This window comes from Tyto alba, unplaced genomic scaffold (assembly GCF_018691265.1).
Source record: "Tyto alba isolate M040663 unplaced genomic scaffold, T.alba_DEE_v4.0 Super-Scaffold_46, whole genome shotgun sequence".
NCBI classification, from domain to species: Eukaryota; Metazoa; Chordata; class Aves; order Strigiformes; family Tytonidae; genus Tyto; species Tyto alba.
In genome coordinates this window covers 8,778,781-8,806,316 of record NW_024881322.1, presented here as the reverse complement: position 1 = coordinate 8,806,316, position 27,536 = coordinate 8,778,781, and the positions used below count along the sequence as shown (strand labels likewise).

General features: G+C 41.5%; 1 protein-coding gene across 6 annotated transcripts in view; it reads right to left on the bottom strand.

Moving 5' to 3' along the window:
- Positions 1-27,536, bottom strand: part of BMPER (BMP binding endothelial regulator) — a 153,116-nt gene that overhangs the window by 28,031 nt on the left and 97,549 nt on the right. For 4 of the 6 annotated variants that reach the window (XM_032988841.2, XM_042806437.1, XM_042806439.1 and 1 more), the window contains 2 exons: positions 23,460-23,789; positions 17,279-17,615 (listed from right to left, as the gene is read on the bottom strand). In XM_032988841.2, the coding sequence (XP_032844732.1) occupies positions 17,279-17,615; positions 23,460-23,789 (667 nt within the window). Of the gene's footprint in view, positions 1-17,278; positions 17,616-23,459; positions 23,790-27,536 lie in introns of those variants that run through there. The other 2 variants (XM_032988842.2, XM_042806440.1) reach the window with 2 other exon arrangements.

Genomic DNA, 27,536 nt, shown 5'->3' with positions numbered 1-27,536 from the left:
CAACAGAGAACATTGACATTAGCAAAGCTGTTGGGTTCACTGGAGAACTAAACCCAGCAGAGCTAGCCCCTCCACGAGCACATTTCTGCTCTCTGCCCACTAATTGGGCAGCGAAGGCAAAGTGAAAACGCCAGTGCTGAGCCAATGGATAAGCTGCCAGGAAATTTCAAACTGCTCCAAGCATGACGGCCAACAGAAACCATGATGTAAAGTTCAGAAGAAGGTCACTGCTTCAAAATCTCTTTCTAAACAGAGATTTTGTTATGTTTTTTCTTTTTGCAAGCACGCATCAATAGAGCTAGAGTACCAGAGCGAGACAGAAAAGAAGGGTGGATGTATAAAAAAAGGTGCAAAATAGACTTTAAAGTACTTTTTGCCTGGGTGGTTCAGGCACATGTTTTCAGCCTTTGGTACAAAGTGTGCATCTGCAAAACTCTGCACTGATGGACATGGAAGTGGTTTAAATGGCTGCCCACGATCTGCACAGCTGATAACCCACCTGCACCATAAGGTCAGTGGAGTTGGACAGACTCTACGGTAGCACCTGACAACCATTTAGAGGGTTCTCTCTGAACTTGAAGGCTCTGTCTTGCATCTTCACATCTTAAGACTTTGACTGAGGTTAAGACCTGAGCTGGTTCATATGTGACGTAGGGCAGAGCTGAGACCAAGCCTCATACATCTCATTCACCCAGCTTCAAATCACCAACCAGCTCCTGAAGGTGTCAAAAAATTTTTATGCTTACTAAAAACTCTGGAGATTCAAAATGAAAGCCCTTAGCCACCTGAAGAAAAGGGATTACTTGCTTGCAATGGGACTGGTCTAACTGAGTTACAGATGAGAGTATCACCACACTGCTTGCAGGTTTTCTATTTAATGTCATAATAACACAGTGAAACATTACATTAAAGTGGTACTGCTCTTTTTCATTAGGACTGAATCACCTTTGTACTAAACAAGGGGAAAAAAAACAAAAAAAAAAAAACAAACAAAAAAAAAAAAAAAAACAAAAAAAAACCAAAACAAAACAAAAAAAAAAAACAAAAAAAAAAAAAAAACAAAAAACAAAAACCCCCCAAAAACACCTCTGGGTTTTCTGCCTAAAGCTGTGTGCTCTGCCTTGACTATAAAGTCCTCTAGGAGCTCTGCACAAGCTAAGACAACAGATTTAAGGTATTTTATCTTGCGCAATTTGGATATAGACTTAAGTTTTTCAGAAGTAAAATAGAAACATGACACCAGTTCAGCCCCAAGTGTTTTCCTCTCTCCTCATGTTGTGTTTCATGGCAGCTTTCCATATTTGAAGGCTATCACACATGGAAACCCATCTCTTCTAATGACCCATAATCATTTATGTGACTCTCCAGATCAAGCCAATGTAAGAACTGTGTGGACTCACAGAGATGGAAAGATGGCTCAGAGATGATCCAAACAACAAGCATGGCTACACTGCTGAGAGAGCTGTCAGTCTGGAGGTCACTTCTAATCCCACTGGTTTTAAATACATAATCTGCTAACTGGCTGCTAAAGAGTTCTTGCTGGGCTGTCAAAATATTTGACTATTGTGTAGTCCCCAGTAGGGTCCACTTCTCACAAGATGACCACATGAATCTTCTCTAAAATACAAAGCAAAAACATGCCACTCTTTTCAGAAAAATCAACTCTCAGTGGAAACCCAGGAGGAGAGACCAGCAGATCTTTCCCTCACACCCACCACATGTGCACCTCCAATGTGAAGTCCTCTGATAAAGAATTAAATGACTTGTGGGTAGGAAATGACAAAGGCAAATTAAAATTATACTAAACTCTGTCATGGATTTTACTCTGGTGTTTTCTGCAACAGAAATGTCAGGAGATTAATTTGTTTGCTGTCCACAGATGCAACGATAACCACAATTGCTTCCCAAGGAACATTCAGTACAGAAACACCCCAGGTCCCTCTCTGCCTCCATAGCATTTTTCCACAGCATCTACTGGGGACTGCCACCGTTGAGGACACCAGCACGCCGTCCTGAAAGCACGAGGTGCCCTGCCTGAGCTCAGAGAGCCAGGCCCACTGTTGGTATGGGAGGAGAAAACCCATGCTATTTTCTAGCAAGAGGCCAAGAGAGACATCATGCAACTATGTGCTACAGTGCGCCCTATGCCACTAAAGGCAAAACTCTTGCTGCTCCAACTAAATCAGTATTAAACTCACGACACTATTTCTGACTTAAAAATATTATCAATGAAAGGAGAAGCAGGTTATCAAGATTAGCCATACAGAAGTTGCCACACACTGAACCACATGACTGCATGCATGAAAACTCACACAAGGATTTTCACTGAAGCCTGTCAGCCCATTCACCCAAGCAGCTGCCTGTTGCTGCAGATAAAATGCTTATCACATCACAGCATGGGCCACTGTGTGTTAAGCACATTCAAGTGAGAAGGCGAGTGATTCTTTCAGGCTACTTCCATTTTTGGGACAGGACTTCAACCTCAGTCATTTGTCTGAGCTGTTCCCATTGCACTTCCCTCTTCTGAGTGACTATCAAAGTTCTCAGAATAGCGGGAGGAAGATCTCCTCCTGGGCATTGCAGGAGCTTAGGATGTGTCAGATAAATGCATCAAAGAGGAGATTATTCGTGAATGCTAAAAACCCACTGGAAATATATATGACAGCCCCAAGGCAGTCTGACACTAGCATCCCTCAGCTGGGGCTGTTAGACAAACAGCTCATATTTTACTCAGAGTGAAAAAATCACACACATTATGGTTCTCTGACACTCTTTAATCTTAACACAGCTGCAAGCTTCTTTCAGCAGAGAAACCTTCTGGGTGAATGTGACCTTTGGATAAATCCTTGCATGTTCTCTGTGGTGGTATTTATTGTTACAGTCAGGCTAATGATTCACTTTGTGAACAGCCCTGGGAGGGATATTTTCTCCAGCAGCCCCACAGACCTGTAAACGTGTTCCTCTATCACTGTCACACCTGTACTTGAAAAGGGGAAAACAAAGGGCCAACCAAACAAAGGGTCAACCAACGCAAAAAAAAGGTATTCTTTCACACTTTCATTTGGATTACTGCACAGAAAGATAGCATTCACATTTACAAGATATATAAGGGAACACTAAAAATTCTTAATGTTAAGGCAACTGGCTTCTGGTAGACTCTGTAAGAAGTTATTACTGTTTTCTGGAAACACTAGCTACCAGGACATAATGCATTTTCCTGAGCCGAAAGGACAAGTAAGGTATCACTGTGCTTGCAGAATGTTCCCATTCAAAGCAGGCAGTAGATGCTACAAGAGAGGACAAAACCAATACAAGCCTTGAAAACTAAACCACGTGTCTCTGCCAGCTTTCAGAAATACCATTAATCTTAAGATAGAGCTGGTTTTCTTGCTGTTGACATTCAATATTACAAAAAATGTTTCTGTTCCTATTGCACGTAAGCATATTAATCCTCTCTTGGTCATTCCACACTCAGCTCACAACACAATCCTTGTGCTGAGCCACCAAGAAGCCTGAGTTTGGTCTGACCGTGTAATTTGAAAGGCTCCAAGCTGCCAAGGAGGGGAGGCGTTAAAAACTCCTGGGTAAACTACTTCTCTGGGACTAACTGTTGAGTGGGCTACTTCGTGAAATACAATTCTGTCTAGAGCCCTGAGAGCTGAACTAGCCCCACTCTCACCACTGACAAAATGTGAATCAAAGAGTTGGTTCATGTCAAACTGGAAGGCTTTCTCACATCTGAACGGAAAGCAGACTTAAGAATTTTATTAGTACCTTAAGCTTGAAAATGAAGGATGCTGCCAGCCTCGAGCCAGCATCTGCAAGAGATTAATTTCATAGAGACTGTTAAAAAAATAGCAGTGTTCAGATCTTTAGCAATGTATATAACTCAGGAAACAGTCAGAAGCAGGCAAAAATACATATGCTGTATATGTAGGAGTGATAGTCACGTAATATGTTGGTTTATGACAGCAGGCTCTGATCTCTGACTTTCCTGGCTCAAACTCTCTGCTTTCAGGCACCTGACGTTTATAAATGATAAAACCTCTAACACAAAAGCAAGAGTAGTGCTGACCTGGAATGAGTTCAGCTGCATTTTCTTGTTTCCCAGGAAGGAGCAGTGCATATCACAGAAGTCACCAGATTGTTTGCAGTAATTCTGAGACAGTCAAGGACTGGATAGATACAGGGACGATACCAACCGTGGACTTCAGCAAGCTGTGCTGTTGCAGCCCAAAATGGAAACATAACAGTAGGACACTGCAAGAAGCTCCTCTTGCTGCTGTTCATATTGTACCCACTCAACACACAATGCTCCTTCCTTTACGCTACCAATCCAACATTTTCATGCACTCTACATAATCCCAACAATTGTATGTCAAAGGGGCATATCCACAATTAAAAGGCCCTTTAAAGCAACACTGTAATGCTAATTTCTCTAAAGCAATGGTAACAAACTTTGGAGTCGTTCTGAAATTCAAAGAAAGAAGTCCCTATCCTTGGAAAAGGTTGCTATTGGATGTCTAGACCATACAGCCTTCTGTTTTCAGTAAACATCCAGATTTGGTAGGCCTTAGGGGGAAAATCAAGCTTAGTTTCCCCTCAGACGGTACTGGTTCTCAAGCCAATAAATCTTAATATTGACCACAACATAGAAACCAGTAACTGTTTAATATCTTCTTCTGGGTTTTAATTATAAACACTGAGGAAAATTGTCAACTCCTGACTTCCTACTCATATGGAAAAGCTTTTAAACATTCTAGATAGACTGCTGTCGATCAGGCCCATCACGGTTATGGAACTAAAACATACTCTACCAATGATTCTCTGAGCAAGTACACAGGATCTTTAACCTTGGCACGACTTTGAACTCAGTGCCTGCATCTGCTGCAAGGACGGTGAAGATAATAAATAGCATCTTTTTCTGTCACAAGAGTTATTATTTCCAGTGCCACAGTTAAATTTCCTCTGTCCATATAAAACTGCAACTTCCATTGATGGGGAATGTTGACAAAAGTCCCTGTGGTATTCCATAACTAAAAAGCATTCCTGGCAAAGTAGTTTATAATTTGGAGAGAAATATGAACAGCACTGTGAGACAAAGAGAAATAAAAGAGACAGGTGAAGGAAATTCTGAGGGCTATGAGACAGCACACAGTTTGCATGTAGCTGATAAAGAGAACCACGCAGTGTGAATTCCTCACCTCAGAAACCAGATGGGAATCCTGGCCAGGAATATCACCTGGCTACGCTGTAATGCAGGCTGTGGCTATGGCATAGATTATGTCAAGTCAGGCAGCAGTCTAGTCATCTTGGGAGAAAGCACAGGCTCATGAGAGAACATCCTGCCAGAGAAGTTTGTTCCCTCGCTGCCTCTCTGCCACCGTGTTTTGTGTGATCCCCCCGGGCTGTGCAGGGTGCGTGTTTCACAGGCGCCTGCTAACTGCATTCTTCATCTGCAGGGGGTGGATGGATGGACACCAGTTTGAAATGACTGTCTAGAGATCAAACTAACCAGAGAGACAAACCATCTGGAGATCAGTACAGGTGAGTTAAAGGAGAGCTTGAAGATGTACCGAATATCCCTTACTAATGGGCTGAAATATCTGGGTCCTTTTGTGCTCGTGGGTAGTTCTGAAATCAGATATTCTCTGCTACTGCTTGCAGTGAAGAACTGGCCCTTCTGTAAAGTGAGAAATCATGATGTAAATAGTGGAACTTACATATTTCAGACGCTGACAAAATACAGCCTAATTAATGTATAGAATCTGAGGGCATGTTAACAACCTCAATGCCACTTGTTTGTGGGATATGTGTAGTTTTCTGAATACAGAACAACCTTCAACCTCCCTTGGTGATCATCCTCTGTATCGTCAGCAAATCATTTTTGCCTTTGGAAACAAGGCCAAGAAGTGTATTCCTCATCTGTACCCACAGCAAATCTTTAAATCATTGAAAGTTTATGGCATCTTTTGAGGACATCCAAGACATCTATGATCTATGTCATCCCCTTGCCATGATGAAAAATATCCCTCCAGAGAGTATGGAAATTTTTTTCATGGATGATGGGCTGAGAAATCAGAGCAACAGAGAAGAACCACATAGACAGACAGACAGATAAGCAGAATGAAAAAATGGGCTTTCAAACCTCAGCCAAATCCTTTATAACTGAAAAAAACAGTATGGGGGCTTTCTTGCATATCAACTCCTCCTGCTCCAAAAGCAAGTCTTTTATAGTCCATGCCTCAATCTATTACTGGATTTTGACTTGTTTTAAGGTTCTTACTTGCCAAAGACACATTGCTGCATGGAGTATTAATGAGGTTGTCATCTAACTGGGCCTTACAGGAGCAGAGAAGATTTAGTACCTTCTTAAAAATACTAGCAAAGATTCCTTCTGAAAGTTTGAGAAGAATTTGTGCTTTGACAAGAATCAGACAATACACTTCTTGTGCATGTGAAACTTCTTAAATCCCATCAGAAGGACTTGAGCTTGAGGCCAGGAACCAGGCACTTTCACGTTTTAATCTCAAATCTGCTCTTGGCTTCCTGCACAGCAAAGAACTCTTTCTTCATTTCAACACTGCAACCCTTTAAACCAGGGTGCAGTGAGAATTGAATGTTTACACTGCAATTTGAAAATGTAAAGTGCTAAGAAGGAGCACTTAGGAAATGAACTTTGTAAACTTTTTCCTTGCTGCCATGGTATCACCATCCTCTACAGCCTCTTACTTCATGTACTCATAGACTACATAACCTTAAGCACTCACTCTCTGTAAACTACATACCTCACTTGAGAGCTGATGTACAAAAATCAGCTGTCTGAATACCTTAACACTTACGACAGCTTCCTCTGGACTGATCATAAGAGAAATGACTTGTTATTAATTTTCACATGCTGGATTTATTTTAGCTTTTATGTTTCAGGAATATTATATAAACAGAATGTTAGTTGTAGGAGTACCCAGGAATGCAAGAAAACATATGGCTACAACTCCCCTCGGTATTCCATGCACATTCCCCACCAATTTTAATTTCAACTGGCTTAAGTGGGAGAGTCAGGGAGAGACTTAAATGCTCTCATCCTCTGCATATCATGATGAAGAGGTGAAACCACAGCATCTGCTTTCACATATCCAGAGCCCTCTTTTTGAGTGAAACTATAACCCCACTGCTCCCTTTGAGTGAGGAAGGGACTGTTCATGCTGTATTTTGGATCCAGTCGCATTTTTGTTCTACCCCTGCTCCAGGATGGCACTGCCAATCTCCAGTCTTGAAACCTCACCATGTTATCCTAAGTCTATGCCTGCCCTGACGAGTCCACAGGAGACAGAGATAATTGCAAGAGCAGAGCCACACACATCTGTTTCTAAGTGGTGTCTCAACAATTTAAAGGGTGGGTGAACCTGACACCCATGCATCCAGCCCGTGCCATGTACCTTACCCAAGATTAGGTCTTGTGATGGTAAATATTTGAGATGGATAAATACATATACCTGTGTAAGCACAAATACCTCCACCCATTCTTGCCTTACTTCCCACAAGTTGCTCTTTGCTTTGCTGTTGCAATGCCCGAGTGTACAATAACCCTCGGGTGCCAACATTTGCCTTGGGGTTGGCCACGAGCTTTTGCTGTCATGCCCCAAGCCCCCATCAGCACCGGCCCTGCCGGATGCGGCTGTGGAGGACCCATGTGCTCAGTTAAACGAGGGCTGTGCCTGCCTCTCATCACGCTGCCAGCACCCGGTGCTCGCTCTGCTGGTGCTCTCAGTGCTCCTCTGCCCAGGGACCGAGCAGTCTGCAGGTTGAGCAGCAGCAGCACAGGCCTCCCAAAACGGCTTGTGCTGCGCTTGTTTGCGAGGCTGTGTAAATCACCGGTAGTGCGAGGTGCTGATTCCTTCGTGTGCTGTGAAGACGGAAGCAAAAACACAAGGCTTGAGTCGTTAACAGAAGCTAATTGCTTTACACACTAGCACTTTGCACACTTGAGAGAGCAAGTGTGGGCTATGGGACCTTCACATACCGATCGATACAGCAAGCCCTTATGAGGACGGACATTAGAGGAGCAGATTCGCCTTTACCCCGGATTGCTACTTTATACCACAGACAGTTACTAAAAAGCTGACATAATGCAAAGGTCCCTGGAGATCTCGAAGACTGGGAACACCCCAGATTTTTTGGATGCCCTGTGAGATTTAGGAAACAACAGCAAAACCGAAAGAAAAACCTTCAGCTATTAAAAACACCCATAAGAGAGCTTTCCATTAAATCTAACCCATATATAGTCTCCAGAATGGACCCCTCACATGCAGCAAGTTAGATCTCCAAACACGAGCAAGAGCAAGCTTGATAAGCTGCTCAGAGCTGTCAAAACCTTCCTAAGTCAAACTTTCTACAGAAAAGCTTTTTGTGCTGGTCACTGCTCACGTCCTGCTTTGTCTGGTTATCCTGCCAGAAGCATAAATGAACTCATAAGAATAACAGGAGGATTAGGTTAAGCTTATTTTTAAAACGTTTCCCACAAATTCGTCTCATTTGCCTGCTTATAAACACCCTCGTTCATCTTTGCTGTGTGTCTAATTAGGCAGGATATACTGCAGGTGGCTTAAAATAGGAGCTGAAATATAGTAGCGTTGCAGTTATGCATGCTAAAAGAAAGGTAATTAAAATTTCATGCTATGAGATGTAAACTGATCATCTCAAGGGCCTGAAAGGGATTTCTCCACCATATATGACATGGCACAGTTGGCCAGCTACAGTATGGGTGGGTTTCCTCTTCCTTGCAACACTTATTAGCCTCTGCCCAAGGCAGCATATGAGATCTGATGGGTTGGTTTCTTGAATTATTTATTCATGGAAATAGACATATTACCATCAGCTAAGCATCTCTGGATTTTATTTAAAATCAATACTGCAATAAAGCTTAAAACATAAAAAGCTAAAATTAAATTAAAACAAACTAGCAAAGAAAGCCCTGCTGTGAACATGTCTAGGAGGTTAATTAAAATGAGATCGAACAGAGGTCTTGGATTTTGTAGCAGCTGTAGTTAAAATTCTGCAGTACCTGACAGAGACATAGAGTGGTTTCCTCTGATGATGCTGACAAGTCTTCTGAATAGCATCTCTCCAAAAAATGGGATTTATTTTTGCAGCTAAAAAGAATACTTCAGTGTAGCAAGTATTTTTGCTTTGGCAATGGATCAAGTTGCACCAAATGGCAGGTGGTGTCTTTTAAAACATTTCCACAAGGGAGGATATCACTCTGCTTTTCTACCAGTTCCTCCCCACACCTGCTCTCCTCTTTTTTTTTTTTTTTCAAAATGATGCATTGTATTATATTCCTGAAACATCGGGGTTGTTTTCCAGAATGTGAAAGTGCCCTTTCCAAAAATATTTATTAGTGTATGCATCAGAGATGTGCTTGTATTTTGCCATGATAGTCTGACGGCACAGTCATGCCTACTGTGAAATAGTGGCATTTTAAGACTGCAGCTTTAATAAGGGTATTTGAGATGGGAAACTCCATATTAAAGAAGTTATGCCTAGGGCATGTTTAAAAGCCTACTAGGGAAGCTTTGAAAAATGTGAAGGACAGCAGACCTAGCATTGCAGGCTTTCTCTACAAACTTCTTACAGCCAAAAAGAAAGAACCACAAGTGAACTCAAGTTAGCAAAATACAGAAAGGATCTCTCAGTTCCCTGTGGCTAGACAAATTAGTAGGTCTTCTGCATTGGAAAACCACCCCTTAGATTTCCTCTAGGAAAAAAGTAGCAAGCAGAGAGGATCTGGGAGCCCTGATGTTAATGTGTTTCATTTTGTCTACCCCAGTAAAGAATGGACCCCCTGTCTCTGAACGAGCTGAAGCTTTCTTAAATTGTCTGTGGTACAGCAAATGGTGGGAAGGCTAACCAGAGATTACTAACTGATGCAGGAGATCAGTGTAATAAACCTGCATGGGACAGGAGCAGTCACAGTGATGAAAGCCTGTCACACAAATATAGCAAAATTCCCACTGACTTCAATGAATCAGGGTTTTAACCCATGACTTCAAGGCACTGTAGAAAAACAAACAAAACCACTCTACCAAACCTCTGTTAAAGGTAATCGAGGAACAACAAGTTCTGACAACGCAGTCCATATTGACAAATAAGAAGGGCATTTATGGTACCCTGCTTTTCTGTTAGAAGTATCCCCCTCTCCTCCCTTCCCCATAGTTCCTACTATCCTTCAGGATCATTTTTGTCTCAGTCAAACTGACCTCACATTCTCACATGCAGTCTCACATCTGTCAGACACTGGCAATGAGGAAGACAGTACTTGGTTATGAAACACCTGACTTGAATTTCATTGAGCCAGGTAATAAACGAGAAAGAAATGAAGTTTTACTAGGCAGAAGCAGGTTTTTGTAGTAAGTCTCTATATACCTGCATGCATGATAGTAACAAATTATTTAATGGAAAAGAGAGAAAAGAAGCCTCTTATTGCACTTGTAACCAGTAGGAAATAACATCTCATTCAGTGTAAAAGGTCTACATCAGGTAGGGTTGTGATCATGTAATTAGGTAAGCAAAACAAACACATTCCAGACACGCCATACTTTGAACAAAAGGAAACTTCCCTGCGTTTTAATCAGAGTAGTATGCTGCTTCATCTGTTTTTCCTATAAAAAAATCTTTCCTTGTTTTTAAAAAAAAAAAAAAATCATTAACTTTCCATATAGGGAGGCACAAAGTGGGTCATTGGGGAAGCATGCGCTTCTCAGCTGGAAGCAAGCCATGGACGGTCCCAGGTGAATGGTGTCTGTCCAACACCATGGTCTTGTCAGATTTTGGAGCCCTCTCCACCCTCAGCCCTCCTCCCCCCAACCCCCCCCCTCCAGCCAATTCTCAATACCTCAACAGGAAAGGAGACATCTGTGAATCCTCTGGCACTGCTTCAATGTTTTACAGCTGTAATAACCACTGATACAAAGGGAAGAATGTTTTCTAGCCCCAAATTCCTGAGGTACTTTTCTAAACAGACACAAGTGGATGGGGCTTGGTTATGTGAAAAATACCCCACCGGGGGCAGGGGTGTGGGGAAAGATGAAGAGGAATCATGATCTGCAGATAATTGAGCTCAGCTTGGCTTCAGATTTTTCTTTTCTGACCATTCAACCTATCTGTCCAAATCCAAACTTCTAATCCTTAAATCCAAATAGTATTTTTCTGGCAGCTTGCACTCACTCTTGGCTACATCAGATGAAAAATACTTCAAGGAGGAGGCTTAAAACAGTGGTGATCTATAGACTTATATATATGTGGTATTTTTGCAGTGCTCCTTATCATCAGCAAATAGGTAGCAAAGTTTGATGCTTGCTGCTAGAAATTCCAAAGTGCATCAACACTACAAAGTCCATTTTCTTCCACTTGTTAGCACTGTCAGTCACCAGCAGCATAAGTGACGGTGCCTCTTACATGTCTGTCAGTGAGTTCATCACAGCATTACACAAGATACACAGGCTGATGTTTAGAAGTGGTTTGGGGAATAATTCGATTCGGCATAAAGTAAAGGCAGCAGGCAGCCCAGCCAGATATGTGTGGAGACTGTGTTCCCAAGCACCAGTGCTCTTGTAAGGGTTGGGAACACCGGCTCTCCCAGTGCCTACGCATTTAGGCTTAGTCCTTCATGCATTTCTCCAGTGCAGATCTGCAAAGGATCACCTTGTATAAGTAGAATGCTACAAAGCAGAGTATTTCTGCACAGAAAACCTGAATTATTAAGCATTTAACAATGCAAGCAACTAAAGCTCCAGTGGTAACTTCAAATAGATGGAAGACTCAAAGATACTGAACAGAACAGACTGAAAAGTGGAGCCTCTAGCTCACAGGAAACTTGAGTCTTGGTGCAGATTTGCTTTAAAAAATACAATTATTACTTCAAATATTTTTAAATTCCATTTTAACCAGAAGCTCCCTGGGTCGTACAGCTGCTCAGTGACAATCTGCCCAAGAAGATGAGTAAATTGTTTCATCCTGAGCTCCTCTCTGTTGTGGTTACACTGCTGCTAGTACCCAGACTCAGGGCCAGCTCCGGGCAGGCTGGCTGAGAGGCGCAGGAACAGCCCTACCTTAGCACAAGGGGTAGAAGAATGGGAGCAACAGCCCCTGCTCCGTGCCAGGTCTGCGAGGGGCCCAGCCACGGCTCCATGCCATCAGTCCTTTTCTCAAGACAACACCACTGGCTTGTCTCGAAGCGGGGCACAGCCCAGCTCTGCCCTGGGGCGTGTGGAAGGACGGATGCGGGGCCGGTGCAGGGGCAGGAGCCGGGACAGGAGTCACGCTGGTGAGCAGTCAGAGCTAGAGCTGCCCTTTGGCTACTGCACAGACCAGCCCTGGAGCAGCCCAGCCTCAGCTGGAGCAGCGCAGGCAACTGCACAGCCAGGACCAGAAAAACCTTGCAGGGACAATTTTGCAACACGCACCCTTGGCAGCAAACAGAGGGCTCCAGAGATCCCAGTTCCACCCAGGTTTCACACCTGAAACGGGCTCTTCTGAAGTCATTCTTTAGCCTATATTTCTGTTGCACCATCCTGCTGAGTGAACATGGGGGCATAACCACATGAATTCTACAGCTGTAGGACATCAGTGTTAACAGGGAAAAAAACCTTCAAATCTTCTGCTTCGAAGCCACAAACCCTTGGTCCCATCTTTTAAATAGAACTCATAATTAACTTAGCAATGCTACAGCTCACATGATCTCTGCAGCCATTCATGGCACAACTGTCAAACTTCATAACGGGGAGCTGACGGTCTACATAAAATCACAATTTATACTCTAACTCTAAACAATAATATTTCCTCTAGTTAAGTGGAAATTTTTAGAAAAACTGCAAGACTGCAGCAGTTAACTGCATAAAGTTAATTGGTTAATTGATAGAAACTCATTAGCTGATTAACCAAGAGATAAGATAATGTCAGCACAGTCACAAGGAACATTTAAGACAAGAATTGCACTAAAGTAGATTTGCAGTTCCTGAATGTATTTAATTAACAGATTCAAACAAATGAGGCTATCACTATGTTAATTACTCCTTGCCGTAAAATACTGAATATGATGAAATTCAAGTGTTTGAGAGAAAAACATACCTCTTAGGACAATTAAAAAGGAGGAGAAGAGTAGCTAATTATTTGGTATGCTGTTGTCTGTTGAAAACATATGAATAATAATAACAATAGCAACAATAACAAAAATATATAAAAATAATAGGAAGAGTAATAACAATAAAAAAAGACTTGTCTCAAGAGTTAGGAGCACACATTTAGCAATCTCAAATGGGGAAATCTACCACATGGCAAAAGCAAGACGCTGAATATTTGTCCAAAGTTATGGCAGTATTGAGAGTCTTGAGCAATGTCTAACTAGTCATTTATGGACTCAGCTGCTGTGTAGGTGTATATACTGATATCATGTTGATGTCACGTTCCAAATCTGTTGGTGATGCCGAACTATTATAAAAAAATCTATTAGAAAGCCATGGATGCTACTGAGGGCAGGTGTCACTATGAGTATTAGTCCTGTGCCTTCCTTTATGGCGTGTCCTGCAGCCCACGTTGTCCCTGTATCGAGCAGTGCTGCTGTGCCTCTGTTCGGGGCTGCCGGCTCCCGCACCTCCCAAGGAGGCTCCCAAGAGGCGTCAGCCGTGGCCGAGCAAAGCAGGCGTGGGGACACACTGGGGACCTGTCCCCCACACCATGTTGCTCCCTGGCCTCTCCAGGGCTGGAGTCACCTCCAGGCCCCTGCTCCAGTACAGCCTGAAGATAGATACACAACGAGATCAGCCACGGAGTAGGGCTTGGTGAGCACAGAAAATCCTCTTCTTCTTCCTCAAGCCTCTTAAGCTCCCCAGATTCTCATCTGGGAGCTTAAACAGTACCATAACAATTCTTGATAACATGATAGAGCTTTTTCTGGTAACAGCAGCGTGAGAAAATCAGATGGTATCGCCTATTTTGAGCACTGCTTACACTCAAGAGCAGCCTCACGAGTCTGAGTGCAAGCTTTATTGCATACACGGTCAAAGTATCCCCTCTAAAAACCTGTTACTGGGTAACCTTGGTAACTTTTCCTTTTTTTTGGCAAGGACTAATCCACGATGCTTAGCCATATTAAAATATCAAAATAGACAAGTGTCAATGGTGATGACTGTCACTGCTAACCTCTTCTTCACCCAGACTTTACCAAAATCTCCCGGTAATTCAGAATTGTTTCCCTGCTTAATGAACTTGCCTCCATAAAGTTCAACCCTAAGGGTTATTTTTAGAGTATTATTCATGAGCACTGAACAACTAGCAATGCATTAAACACAAACAAAAAATACCAACCCAAACCTAAACAAAACAAACCACAATTAAAAGCCCATAAAACGTGTTTAGTTACAAAACAAAGAATTAAGAGTGGTATAAAATTAGATGCTAAAATTTTAGTTTGCAGTCTGGACTATTTCAAAATCCTTTCTTGTGTGCTTATAGTGTGCTTTCTTGTACCATGCGCTCTGCAGAGAAACACAAGTCACCAAAGTCACGACATCAAAACCAGGGTTAAGGGCAAGGTGCACAACCATTTTCCCCAAGGTGTCACAGATCTATCAAGGTCAAACTCAGGAGTTAGCTGTTCTTCACCCCACAACCATGCAGCTAGATCTCTACTATTTAAAACATTAACATATCCTTTTCACCTAACAATCATGACATCCTTGCTGTATATGTTTTTTGGATGGCTAACAAAAGGAGAAACTACAGCTGTAAAAAGAATGAGACTTAACATGAATTTGAGACGTCTTCACAGAAGTCTTCTCAGTAACACAGTGTCAGACAAATGTTTGCAATGCATTGTTCACTGCCTTTTTTGGTATTTGGGGAAAACACACCCTAATTTGTAATGCTCCTGCTGCGTTTATTTCTATTTCTGAGAATTCTTATTAACAGCAGGTCACTAGCAGAGCAGCATAATGAAAATGAGGCAACGTTGATCATACGGGCAAGAATGACCAAGAAAGGTTAACTCTTGAGAATGCAGTATTTCAAGTGGAAAAATTCCATAATACGCAATGTTGGAGGACAAAAACTGAGAAGCTATTCAATTAAAAGAGAAGATGATAGAAAAATGAAAGAACCTCACCCTACCATTCTGCTTCTTCACTTCTCTTACTGCTTGGAGCTTGTTCATAGTTAGAAAAGCAGAATTGGAAAAATTTTAGTTAAACCTAACCTGAAACTAGAAAACATTGACTAAATACGCTTTTCTGAAAGACCTCGGTAAAAAGCTGTAAATGTTAATTTAAATTTCTTTTAAAGGTAATTTAAATTTTCTGCAAAAGTACATCATGAGCAATGAGTTCTCTGAAAAAAATTCATGAAAAATGCAGATCTCTTACATACTCATATTTATACTTCTATATACACACAGGCACGCATGCACATATTTGTATATGCAAAGATTTATGTTAGAAAGGTTCCCGAAACTTTCTTGAATGTGTATCCCATAATCATTACCTCCTTATGGGAATTTGCTTGTAGGTCAAATGGCCATGGTAATTGAATACCTACAATTCTTGCTACAACTTTGTCAGTTTTTAACAAGAAGTAGCATTCTACTAAATACCATTATTTAATTATACTTTATACTTTTTCTTTGCTTCCTATATTGGGAGCTGAGCATTCTAACAGCTAGCAACATCTAAATGGAAGCAAACGAACAGCTACTTCTGACAGAATATGATGGTCATTTCAACATAAAGTTTCCTTAGGGAAAAACAGACTTTTCTACAAAAGGATATAATAAAATTAAATACTTGTTTGATTTCATTGTCTTTCCAGGACAAATAGAAGACATCATTTTAAAGGAACAGAAATTCTCTACAGTAATTCTTGTGTGCAAGCATGTAGAGATTTCTTTTCTGGCTGCTGCAGCCAAAATATAAATCATTTTCCGCTGTGGTGTCAGGAAGTGTATTGCACTAAATTAATCACAAGCTACTTTAAAAAAGGGACAAAAAGTCCACTGCAAAATGAAACAAATCTCTCTATGCCTGTTTTTCATTTGCATTGTCATCACTTACCTTTAGAGGACGATGGAAGTGAGATGGGAATGTTGCTGAAATGCATTCAACAGACCTTGTGTGTGTGTGTTAGCATCTCTAGTGCTCTCTTCTGTGCCTCCAGCCATTGGAAAAGATAAAGTATGATAACCTGCACACAATATAATCTTCAATATTTGCTAGGCTCCTAGCACAGGAATACCCTATAGCAAACTAAATGCAGAAGCACACAGACTACAAGCCAAGCTGTGTGTCTTGTTCTTGTGTTTCCCAGTCCCATACGTATTCTGCTGGGGTAGATAAAAGTCTTTCTGTCTCATTATAAAAGAAGAGGAAAGGCAAATCATAAGGGAAATGGAGTAATTTTAGAAAGCTTTTCCTAATAAGCCCACTAGTTCAGCAGATGTGCACAAGTGGGGAAAGCTGGGAGCACAGAGATCAGGCAGCTCCATCCGCCATCATACAACTGTGACTCGTCTTGCTTTTATCTTTTATGTCAGGCAATCAAAAGAAAAGCCAATTTTATTTACTGAGTGAGGGGCAAATAAACTCATGCCAATTAAAGAACAGAAATGATGTCTCTGTGGTTTAGACTGGAAGCATTTGAAAGATAAAAAATCTTAAATAATTCATTCAGACAAGGCTTCTAGATCCTCGTCTGTCTTCCTTTGCTTCCAGGGCAGGATGGGCATGCACTGAAATTTTTGTTAACTCTCTCCTTTCAAACTCTCAACCCACAAACTACACTATCCAAGAGGCACCAGTAATATTCAATATCCCTCTTTCAATAAAGTAATTTTCAAAATGCTTCTGGGAACACACACTTCTCTGGACCACAAGTAATAGCAATTAAAGTCAGCCTCAACTTCACAGTTGACTTTGAAATGAGAAAGAGCTTACCAAAATGTTTTGAACTCTCCTCCTACTCTCTTCTCAGTCTTCAAAAGTACTTTTTCTCTAGGTGATCACAAGCCTGCCTGCCTTTCTCACTGTTGGCTGCTCAGGTCTTTATTAGCTCAAGACCATCTTCTTCTGATTTCTGACTCAAAAAAGCTCATCATAATGTAACTCTAAGTCAGTATCTTAGTAAAAGCAACTCAAAGTATATGCTTAAATGCTACTGAAATTGGGCCAACTGTGTGGTTTTTTTCTCCTCATACATTAACTTACTATCTCCCTCCACAGCAAGCTACACTTACCGGTAAAATGTGGTATAATCCACTGTTGAATGACAGCTCTGAAACTCCCACGATTTGAGTTTCTGGCATTCCCGGTGAGCTCGGAGTTTCACCCTGACCGTCCCATGACAGAGCTCGGGCACAGGTTTTCTCTGTGGGCGGCTGCAGAACTCATTGGACTCCACGCGCCAGGATTCGGCAAAGTCATCCACATCAAACTTAAAATTCCCATCACCCCCAATCAGGTCATCTCGCTTGTGCCCATTGTAATTGCCACACAGACCACAGAGTTTGCCTTTCAGATGAGGCGCAGCCATGACTTCCACAAAACTGTCTCCATCCCATGAGATTTCCAAGCCTAACAAAGAGACGAGACAAAAACAGGCACACAAAAAAAAAAAAAAAAAAAAAAAAAAGAGAAGAGAGAAGAAGAAGAAATTGAGGATAACAAACTGTGCCTTATGTTTGTGAAACAGTGTTCATGGGAACCTAAACAAAGCCATTGGCTTCCTTCTGATAATGTTACATTTCTATATACCTCCCAGTAATTACCTCTGGCAGGTCTAGTGTTTCTTAAATCACAGTCCATTACAATACACTCATGCTTGTCTCTGTTTATTTTTGTTCCTTCTTGCTAATGAATGGGGTTATCCTAAAAAATGAAGCCACAGCAGAACTACTTTCAACATTGAAAGAGGGCTTTTGCAAAATTCTGCAAATTGTATTTGCTAGGGCAAATTTCTAGCTGATTTCGCAGGGGGTCCAGAATTTCAGCCATTGTCACCCACTGCAAAGGTCGTGGGCATACAAAGGTGTCCATACCCCATGAGACTCCACTAGTGACCACCTTATGGAAAACATCCTTGCTTGCAGAGCTGACACTGATCACTCATTTGGGCAAATACAACTGTTCCAATACAAGTACCTTATTTTGTGCGGGTAAAGAGAGTTGAAAAGATGACCACAAAGACATGTCAGATGAGTAAAACTATCATAAGAAGGTATTCTGAACTGGATTCAAGCTGTTCATTCAAAAGGTGTTAACCACCAACCTTGTGAAGTTGTCTTCATAAGTCAGCAACACTGAGAAATGATGATAAACCTCTAACCTTTATCTAGTGGCTGGAATGTAAGTGCTCTGCTACAATCTGTTTTACAGTAAGGTTTTGCGCTTCTGGTACATCAAAATCAAAATTGCTTTCTGTGGGTGAAATCCATTTTAGCTGTCTGCGCCCATCTAAAAGCTAGGTGTCTATCTTAAGCCAGCTGTCTGGGTCCTCTCTTTTATGGAGAGAAAGACAGCTCTAGGTAATAACATGGGTGTCTAATGCAGAGGGAATAAAATACCTTCCAAATGCCTTTCCATTTCCAGTGATACTCTAGAGGGCCCAGAGATATGGTGGAGTTTACACTTCTAATTTTTACCTGGGTGATTGTAAATTAAATTAATTCCACCCTTCAGGGAGTAAATATGTATCATAAGGGACAGCAATTTTGGTATCATAAGGGATAAAAACAACACCAAGAATCACTGCTGCTTAACTTCTACCCAAAAATGTCTCTTCTTTTAATGATTTCTAATGTCTGATGAATGTTACTTCTTCACATCTCTGCAGTAACCCTGCATCTGAAGATCAGAAATCATTTTGCTGATGTGAATTTATTCCCATAAAGTACCTGTGTGCAGCAATTAGTTAAGGATAAATACAGGAACCTGCTTTTAAACAGGATAATCCAGATTTTTACCCTCTTCTCCCTGCCTGGCCAAGAATACCAAACAGCATCACAGTGCAGGACCAGGGCTTCACTCCAGTTTTCTACATTTGCTGTGTGGGCTGGCTTAGCACCACCCTTTCCTCTTGTAAATCAGCGCTTGTCACTATGTGATCCAAATCCTGCCCCATCCTCATGTAAGTAATTAACATACCAGTGACTCACTTCAAAGCTGGAACCCTTCCTTTAGCAACACATCCCATTGTCTCCTATGACAATTCCTACCAGCACCACAGAGAAACAGGGTGAGGCTCAAATGGCAATTATGGCTGTAGAAGGGGTGCTTTGCCATCGGTACATACTGTCCTGGCACTTGCGTGGTTTACATCGTGCCACCAAGAGTTTGGGGAACGATTTACCCAGCAAGGTTGTGCAGATAATTCGGCACCACTGGCCACTACAGTCTATTGCATTGTGTTTTATTATCACTATAGATTAGCAATGATAGCACAAACGTGTCCTGAGCTGACTATGCCTGAAAGCAGTTTCAAATTATCTAATAAACCCAGCATGGATAGGGCCACTGTGTGCTCCTCCAACGGCACTTTACACCCAGCCAACTGAGAAATTGTGCAAGACTACAATTGTTAACGAGGCCAGCACAGTGGCAAGGGGGAAAGCTGCCTTTTAAGCTGCTTCATACATTATCACTGCTGGACAAATTCAAATTCCAGCTGTCTCTGCTTCTGACAACGCTGAACAAAACAAAACACAGCTTGATTTGCAGACGCCAGATTAATACTGCCATGCTGGCATTTAAAAAACCTTGCCATTAACTTACAAACTAAGATTTCCTCAGACTTGAGAATAATATAAACTTTCTCAAATCTTGAAACATCAAGATCCAAATTCTTAGACAGTTTTAAGGTGGTGTTCAACTTCCTCCCCAAACGAGCTCCCTCAGAAGCTGTGGACTTTAAGCAGAGTCACAAAAGGCTAGCTAATGATTCTATCTTAATTTTCCTACAACTGTTTTTCTCAAGCCAAGACTTACTGACTTTCAGTGAAACCACTTACATTCATTACAAAAGGTTAACTCTAAAATTATCCTGAGTATTTGTGTGTCCTTTGTGAGAGTTAAACTACTTGTTACATGATGCTCCATGAACTCTAGGTATGCAGACAAGAGTAAGATAAAATCATGAATTTTCATCTCAGCATATAAAAATGCACATTTTTAAATATAGACTAGAGTCCCACTTTGATTACTGGATTACATTTACGAGACTCACAGTTTAACTACCACAAAAGGGAGCACTTTCCTCTAGCTGGGTATTTCTTAATTGTGCTACATTCTGGTGTAATTGCTCAGACGGAAGAGTAATTTCTAGCTTGGATGAACAGTGTGAAGGTTTCTGTCCATAACAGAGCTTACTCCCTTTTGGAGTAACAAGGAAGGGTATTTACTCGCACAAGTGTGATCGTTTTGTTGGAGCCTCATCGCACTGTGCAGTGTGTGCCTTTTTGTTTGTTCACAAGCAGAAAATTCAGTTGGTTTCTGTAAACCAACAAGAGCTGTGACAGATGGGATTATGCTATGGAGAGATGTTTGAAATGGTCTCCTTGGCAGGCAGAAATTGTTTGGAAGAGTATCTTGGTGCCTATACCCCTCTTTCCTTCCTCCCCTCATAATGGATGAGTTTCCCATTCACTTGGACAAGGATCAGAATCCAAGAGATGTGAAGCCAAAGGATGCAACATCTGTCCCATCTGGGGATGTGCAGAAAAGGAATATTCCTCTGAGTTACTTTTAAGGGTTTTCCAATTTTTCCCTTTCTTTGAAGGATGCTTAACCAACTTGTTACTTGATTTCTTAACTTGGCACACTATGTGCTCTACTGCATTTAAAAAAAATCCTTCTGGATTTATGCAAATCACACACTGAGTTCCCCATGCTGGGAACTCCCATCAATTGTTCTGCATGATTTTTCATGGTAAAGGCATCCTCGAGAACTGGCAGACCACTCTTCCCTAAAGATTTAGTGCCAAAGTGGTACAGAAAACCTCAGCAAAGCAACTTTGTGCAAAAGATCAGCACAGAAACAACAACAAAAAGAAATGCTCCTGCACCAGAGGGACAGATAAGTAATGTGAGCCCTGTGACCCTCTGCTCTCTCATCTTTTTAACATACAAATTTTAGACAAGGACTCAACACCATCCCAACCACACCCATGATGAAGTACCTGCAAGTGCAGGGTGCCAGCATTGCTGCTGCATGGCATCTAGGGCTACAGCTGGGGCGGAATTTATCAACAAAACAGGTTTTCACTGGAAAATGCCAATTCATCAGAACTGAAATGCTTCAGGGAGAAATATCAGATTCAATGAACTTCCAACACAGCACAGGCAAGGCTCCAAGCTGGTTTCCTGCCAGCTCGCCTGGTGGGCTGCCTGGAAGCCTGAATTCTCAGGGTATGCAACTCCAGGACAGCCCTGCCATGCAGATTGCCCTGTAGCCAGGGACCACAAGGCTTCCTGAAGCTTTGGGCTCCCTTGTTTTATCCAAGGCTCAACTCCCAGCTCTGCAAAAGGAAAACCAAAAGCCGTGGGAATGCTGGCTGAGCTATAAGCACCAGACTCCGCATTTCTCAGCCTGATTTCACTTTGAATTTTGCTTCTAGTCCAGTGGTTTTGCTTATTTTTCATTACTTCCTCTCTCCCCCTCTTTTTTCACCCTACACTGGGAAAGCATATATTTTTTGAAAAATCCATGTTTCATTCTGAAACAGAGAATTCTCCATTTATTTTTTCCCCTGGCACTCGGAATTTCCTGTGGAACAAAAGGTTTGTCTTTAAACCAGCTCTACTCAGCACATTCCTCCTCTGTACAGCTTCTCTGCTGCTTGTCCTCTCCCAGGAAAATGGAGCCATGCCGTTCTGCTCCTTTCCAGGCCTTACATGCTGAGGAAAGGAGGACTTGGCCCACCACGCTGTGTTCAGTAAGAGAAACCTGATCCTGCTCTGTTAAGGGGAGGAATTATTTAGGCTATAATTTGCAGTGATTACACACTGTTTGGTATGTTGTCATATGCCATGTTTGCACTCGCTCCGCCAACACATGGACAAGGATGTGTGTAGTCATTTGTTAGGCCTGCACCAGAGACAAACGGAATAGCAGCAGGATTAGCTGTCATTCATCTTCGATTGAAAACCTTTCCTTGGCCTGTGGTTGGCTAATGAAATCCACATCGCCAGAATTCATAGCGTTCAGCTGGCTGCAAAGAGAAACGCTCAAGATGCTTTTAATTAGAAGTTGTGAATAATGGTCAACTTGTGTGAATTTTACAGACAGCCACAAAAATCTGCATTGCCACTTTGAGGAATGAGCCTAGAGCTGGGATCCACATTATGCAGACTTACATTTCCAGGGGCTATATGAACAGGTGTCTAAATTCTCAGCTCAACAGTGGGTGCTAGTGTCCCCCTTGAAAAAAAATGATGCTAGATAATGAGTATGACTATGCATCACGCCTGTGACCATATCACTCCATAAGAAAGATTGGTTTCACTGCTTTCACATGGCATTTAATTGAATTAACAGTAAAAAGTATTCTCACTGAAACAGTACTTCACTGTGTAAGTGAAATCTCTCAGGACTACAGTAGTACCTAACACATGCTAATGAGATAGTTTTAAACTTCCCTTTGGTATTTATCTATGCAAGGATACTATAGTTTCAGAACAGTTTATCAAAACAAATGTAAGTCCTCTAGCTTAGCATTTTAACAATTAATGTATTTTCTAGGACTCAAAAGACCTGAGAGTCTGCTGTCTCCCCTTCCCTGTTTCTATAAGCAAGGTACCGGATTCTCTGAAGTTTCTGATTTCCTGGTGCTCACAGACAAACTCTTACTCAAGCACAAGGCCAGCCCAACAAGATGGCACTGAACAGACGATTAGGCCTTGGTTTTCAGACCAGGCCCTCAATTTTTCTGGGCGGTACCAGTGAAATGTTTCCCTAATTTGACAACTTAAACTAATTCCAGCCGTTAGTAACTATGATTTTGTATAATTGCTGACTCAGACTGTAAGGTATGTTGCTGCAACTGGGGAAAAACCTAAATGTTATTTTTAAGAACTGATCTCCTCTCTGTTCTTATCTATAAGTACCAAACAATGACCTTGCATAAGTCACTCAAGTTACTGGAAGTGAAAATCATGGCACATTCATCTATGCAGGCAGTTAATTGTGAGCTGCAGAATGAAACATAGCTCAGCAAATGTTCTGCAAAGACTCCAAACTCACAGCTGGGATCTCTGTCTGCTCGTGGACTGTAGGGAGTTTAAAAACATTTTGGGTTCCTCAGATTTCTAAAGAATTATAACTACATTTATGACTGCTATCATGCTTTTTTACTGACTGCTGTTTGTGTTGCACTTGAGAAGTTCTTCAGGGAGAAGACACACACACACACACACTTGCCCTACCTGCTTTGGTTGTCACTTTCAGCAAGTAACCATCCAAATCGATCTGAAATTGTGGTGTCTCGCAAGGTAGTGAGATGCGGGTCCCATTCCACTTCACTGTGAGGTGCTGCTGGAGGCTGATAGTGCTTCTGCCCAACACAAGGTCCACTGACTTTGTCCAGGAGAAAGAACGGGTCCGACGGGCATCGTTTTTTACCAGCACCTGAAAGGGCGAGGCAGAGGAGGAGCAGTCTTTCGTCAAAACGTACTGACATGTTCCCTGAAAGTTAAATGTCCGTCCATCAAAAGTGTTGTAGTGAGGGTCTCCAAATACAGTGCAAACTCCGGGCTCTGCAGGTGAGTGAGAAACAAAAGCACCATATCAGGATCAATCGAAGTTTGAAAAAAGCAGTTGATAAGAACTTAGAAGACACCACTCTCATCTAATCTACCTGCCCTACAGGGCAGATTTGGCTGACACCCACTAGGAATATATATTTTTGAAAAAAAGAATCTTCATGGCTTTAGTAGAAGAATTTCCCAAAGCAGGTGGGAACCAAAGTCCAACTGATCCTCAGGGCAGCATAGCAAGGCTAACCTGTAGCTAGAAACCAAAGGCACAATTTCTAACCTATATGTTTGTCCCTCAAACATAATGTACCACCTGAACAGTTTAGACTATTACAATGTTTGTGAAATTTTTAGAATGATTTAATTTCCAAAAACTACAAGCCCCACTCAGGACATCAGAGCAAGCAGAGTCCTGCTCTTGCAGAGCCCACATGTCTCTGGAGATGGGTGATGGGAGCCTTCCCACCCAGCTTCAGCTTTCCAAACATGAAATGCCTAGTCTAAGCAGTTTATCCAGTCTCCCTCTCACTGACAGAGAGAAACAGACATAACTAGAAAGTCTTTCATCTCACCAGTTTTAGACATCTCCTTTAATACATGAGCAATTACTCTCTGGAGGAGCCTGTATCTCTGCTGCCAGCTCTGGGAGCGCAAAAAAGTATCTAAGACTTACAGGCATTCCTCTCAGACAGTTATATTCCCCTGGGATGAGCTCCCACCCTTAAATCATATTGTGGGAGCAAAGTGTAATCCACTAACAGAAGCAGAATCCAAAACATCACATGTATATTTTTGAGGCTAACTTTAATGTCCCCAGTTAGGCAGGGGTGATCCCCTGAAATTAAAAGCCATCAGACCACTTTAGCAGGAACTGGTTCTCTCCATATTTTGCATGAACACACTTATAAATATGGTACATTTATAAACTATGCACTTTTATAGTTTTTTCCCAAATTATTTGTAGAACAAGCATCTTTATTCAGTGTTATAAGCTATCATTTATGTTGTTTATATACAACTGACTTGTAATAGTCACTGCTATCATGCTACCAACTAAAAGTCAGTAGTATGTGACTAACATGCTGTGACTGAGGGCATAGTATCTCTACCAATCATTTGCAACATTAGAAATGGAGGGAGATTTCTTATTGATGCTTACAGACATATGCTGGTCAGAAAATCCGCAGCTCAAAGGCAGAACATTTCCACACTCATGTCAATGATGCTGAATTACCCTGCAGTTACCCAGCAATTGACTGAATTGCCCCACAATCAAAGAGAGCAGCGAATTTATTTGCATTGCAGCCTTCTGGTATAACAATAGGTCCTAACCACATCTCATTGCTGCTGTTCCTGGAAGAAGGAGTCTCAAGGCAGAAATGCACTCTGCTACTGCCAGCTGGATACCCATGGGCTGAGGCTGCTTTTGAAAGATGATGCCTGTTTTAGGGGGAGGGCTTGGTGCAGTAACTAAATTTGACTTAGTAATCAGAGTTGTGAACAGCATCAATCAAAAGAAAAAAAAAAAAACAACAAAACAAAAAAAAAATCCAACAAAGAATGGGAGAGTAGCAAGGAATACAATTTGTTCACTGGAAAAAAAAAAAAAAATATATATATATATATATATCCAACTAACAATGGCTCGCCTGAAAAGGCAGCTAAAAAAAGGCAAATTCAAACCTACAAAAAAGGAGAAATGGATATTACGGAGAAGAGGCAGGGAATTCCTTCGGTGGAGTACAATGCAGCTCTAACTATGCAATACACCTTTCTCAGCAGGGTATTTCAGCCTTGGCAGAGGGCTATGCTAAAGCATCTATAATGCTTCTGGCATTTTTCTGGCTATAGTTAAAGAGCATCCAAGGATACCTACATGAAGACATAGCAAATGGGGCTGAAGGGGACCCCAGGAGCCATTACCGTTTCCTTCTCCAGCTGTAATGCACAACCACCTGTACCTCTGCTATTCCTGACAGACATTTATCTAACCTGCTCTTTAAGAGCAGTAGTAACAGCAACTCCACAGCATCCTCTGGCCACCTGTTGTAGCTCTCAGCTGTCCTTACTGTGAGTAAGGTCTCCCTAAAGTCTGGCTGCAGTCTCCCTCTCCGCATGGTGCGGTGCCATCACAGAGCTGGGACCTGGGAGAGCCATGCTTCACCCCTAACTCGCCGCACGCATGCTGCTTTAGCCAAGCCAGTAACTAGTCTTGGCATCATTATTATGCCTCGTTATTATGTCTGGCAACTAGGGACCAAAAGTTTCGATTTCTCAAGGACATCGTGTCGACAGCTCCATTGGAAGTCAAAATGAACCACGTTTGATCAACAGCTCTGGAAATCAGGCCCAACCGACTTTAAGCAGAGCCTGAAAACCCAGACACTTATCTAAGAGAGTGCCTTTAAAAACGTGCACATCTGTGAGTCTCATCTTCCTCACTGATACCAATGAGGATATCAATAACTGTTTTCCAAAGTCCATAAAAAGATTAATTGATTCTCCATAAATTGGAAGGAACAATATAGTTTTTAATCACCAACGTAATTTTTACCAATGGGAAAAAATCCATAGATTTTATATGGAGACCATTTGACTCTTCCATTACTAAATCATGTTTCTGATTTTCTTATGTCCCCACGTAACTATCTGCATGATGAATACTAAGATACATGTTATTACTTGCTCAGATTCTATTTCATTTTTTCAGGCTTTAATCTTTCTTTAAATTTAATGACAATTTATATGAAAACAAGGGAATTATCAACAAAAAAATCAGCCCAAACTTAAGTGAAGATTTCAGAGGAGGATACTGGGTTTTGTCTGCATTTCTAGAGGCCAAGTACTTGGACATGTTATACATGTTATTAACTAATATATCGGGAAGGGGAGGCTGGTTCTTCACCTAAGCAAGCAGCTAAGAAGCAAGACATGAGAAGAACAAACATAATTTAGAGATGTGCAAGTAAAATTGATAGTACCAATGGGATCCAACAGAAATATTTATTTTTAATTTCTAATGTGTTATGCAGAGTAATGTTGTTTTATGTTATGTTACATCGTGTCACGTCGTATGTCAACTTGATGCAGTGCAGTTAAAAAAAAATGTATTTTGGACTGGATAGCTGAATGTCTGATCCAAATGTCACTGTTTGCTTTAATAACCAAGGAAATGGGGGAGGGAAAATCTACCTAAAACCAGCCTGAATAATTGATTCTCTGATATCACTGTGTAAAACATTCTTGAAAGATTTGCTAAAATTGTGGGTTTAAAAAAAAAAATCCACACCCTGAAGAGTGTGTGCGAAAACTCAGGCATTGCCAGTAAGAAGGACTGGCTGGCCTAGAAATAAACCTTAAATACCGGGTGTAACAAGACTGCAAAAGACAGGCAATGTGAAAGGAGTTCCTGCCATTTTTAGGTTTTGGGTTGTTGTTTATTTCCTTTTGGGAGATTTTCAATCACATCATGTTTTATGGTTTGCTTCTATTTTCTTTCATTTTTTTTCTTCCCCTTTCTGACAAAAGCCATTCTGTTTGGCTGGTTTTGAAATCTATTGGAAGCACTGGTTCTGCAGTTAGGATTGTGTGTGACTTGCTCCTCTGTTGGGACATAATAGATGGAGAGGTGTTGCTGCATCACTAAAGCTACCTTCCCCAACAGTGGAGTAGGAATTTTTCTAGTTTATGCTAACAAAACACAGGGTCATTGGTGAAGATCCTTCCTTTTTTTTTTCCCTATAGCAA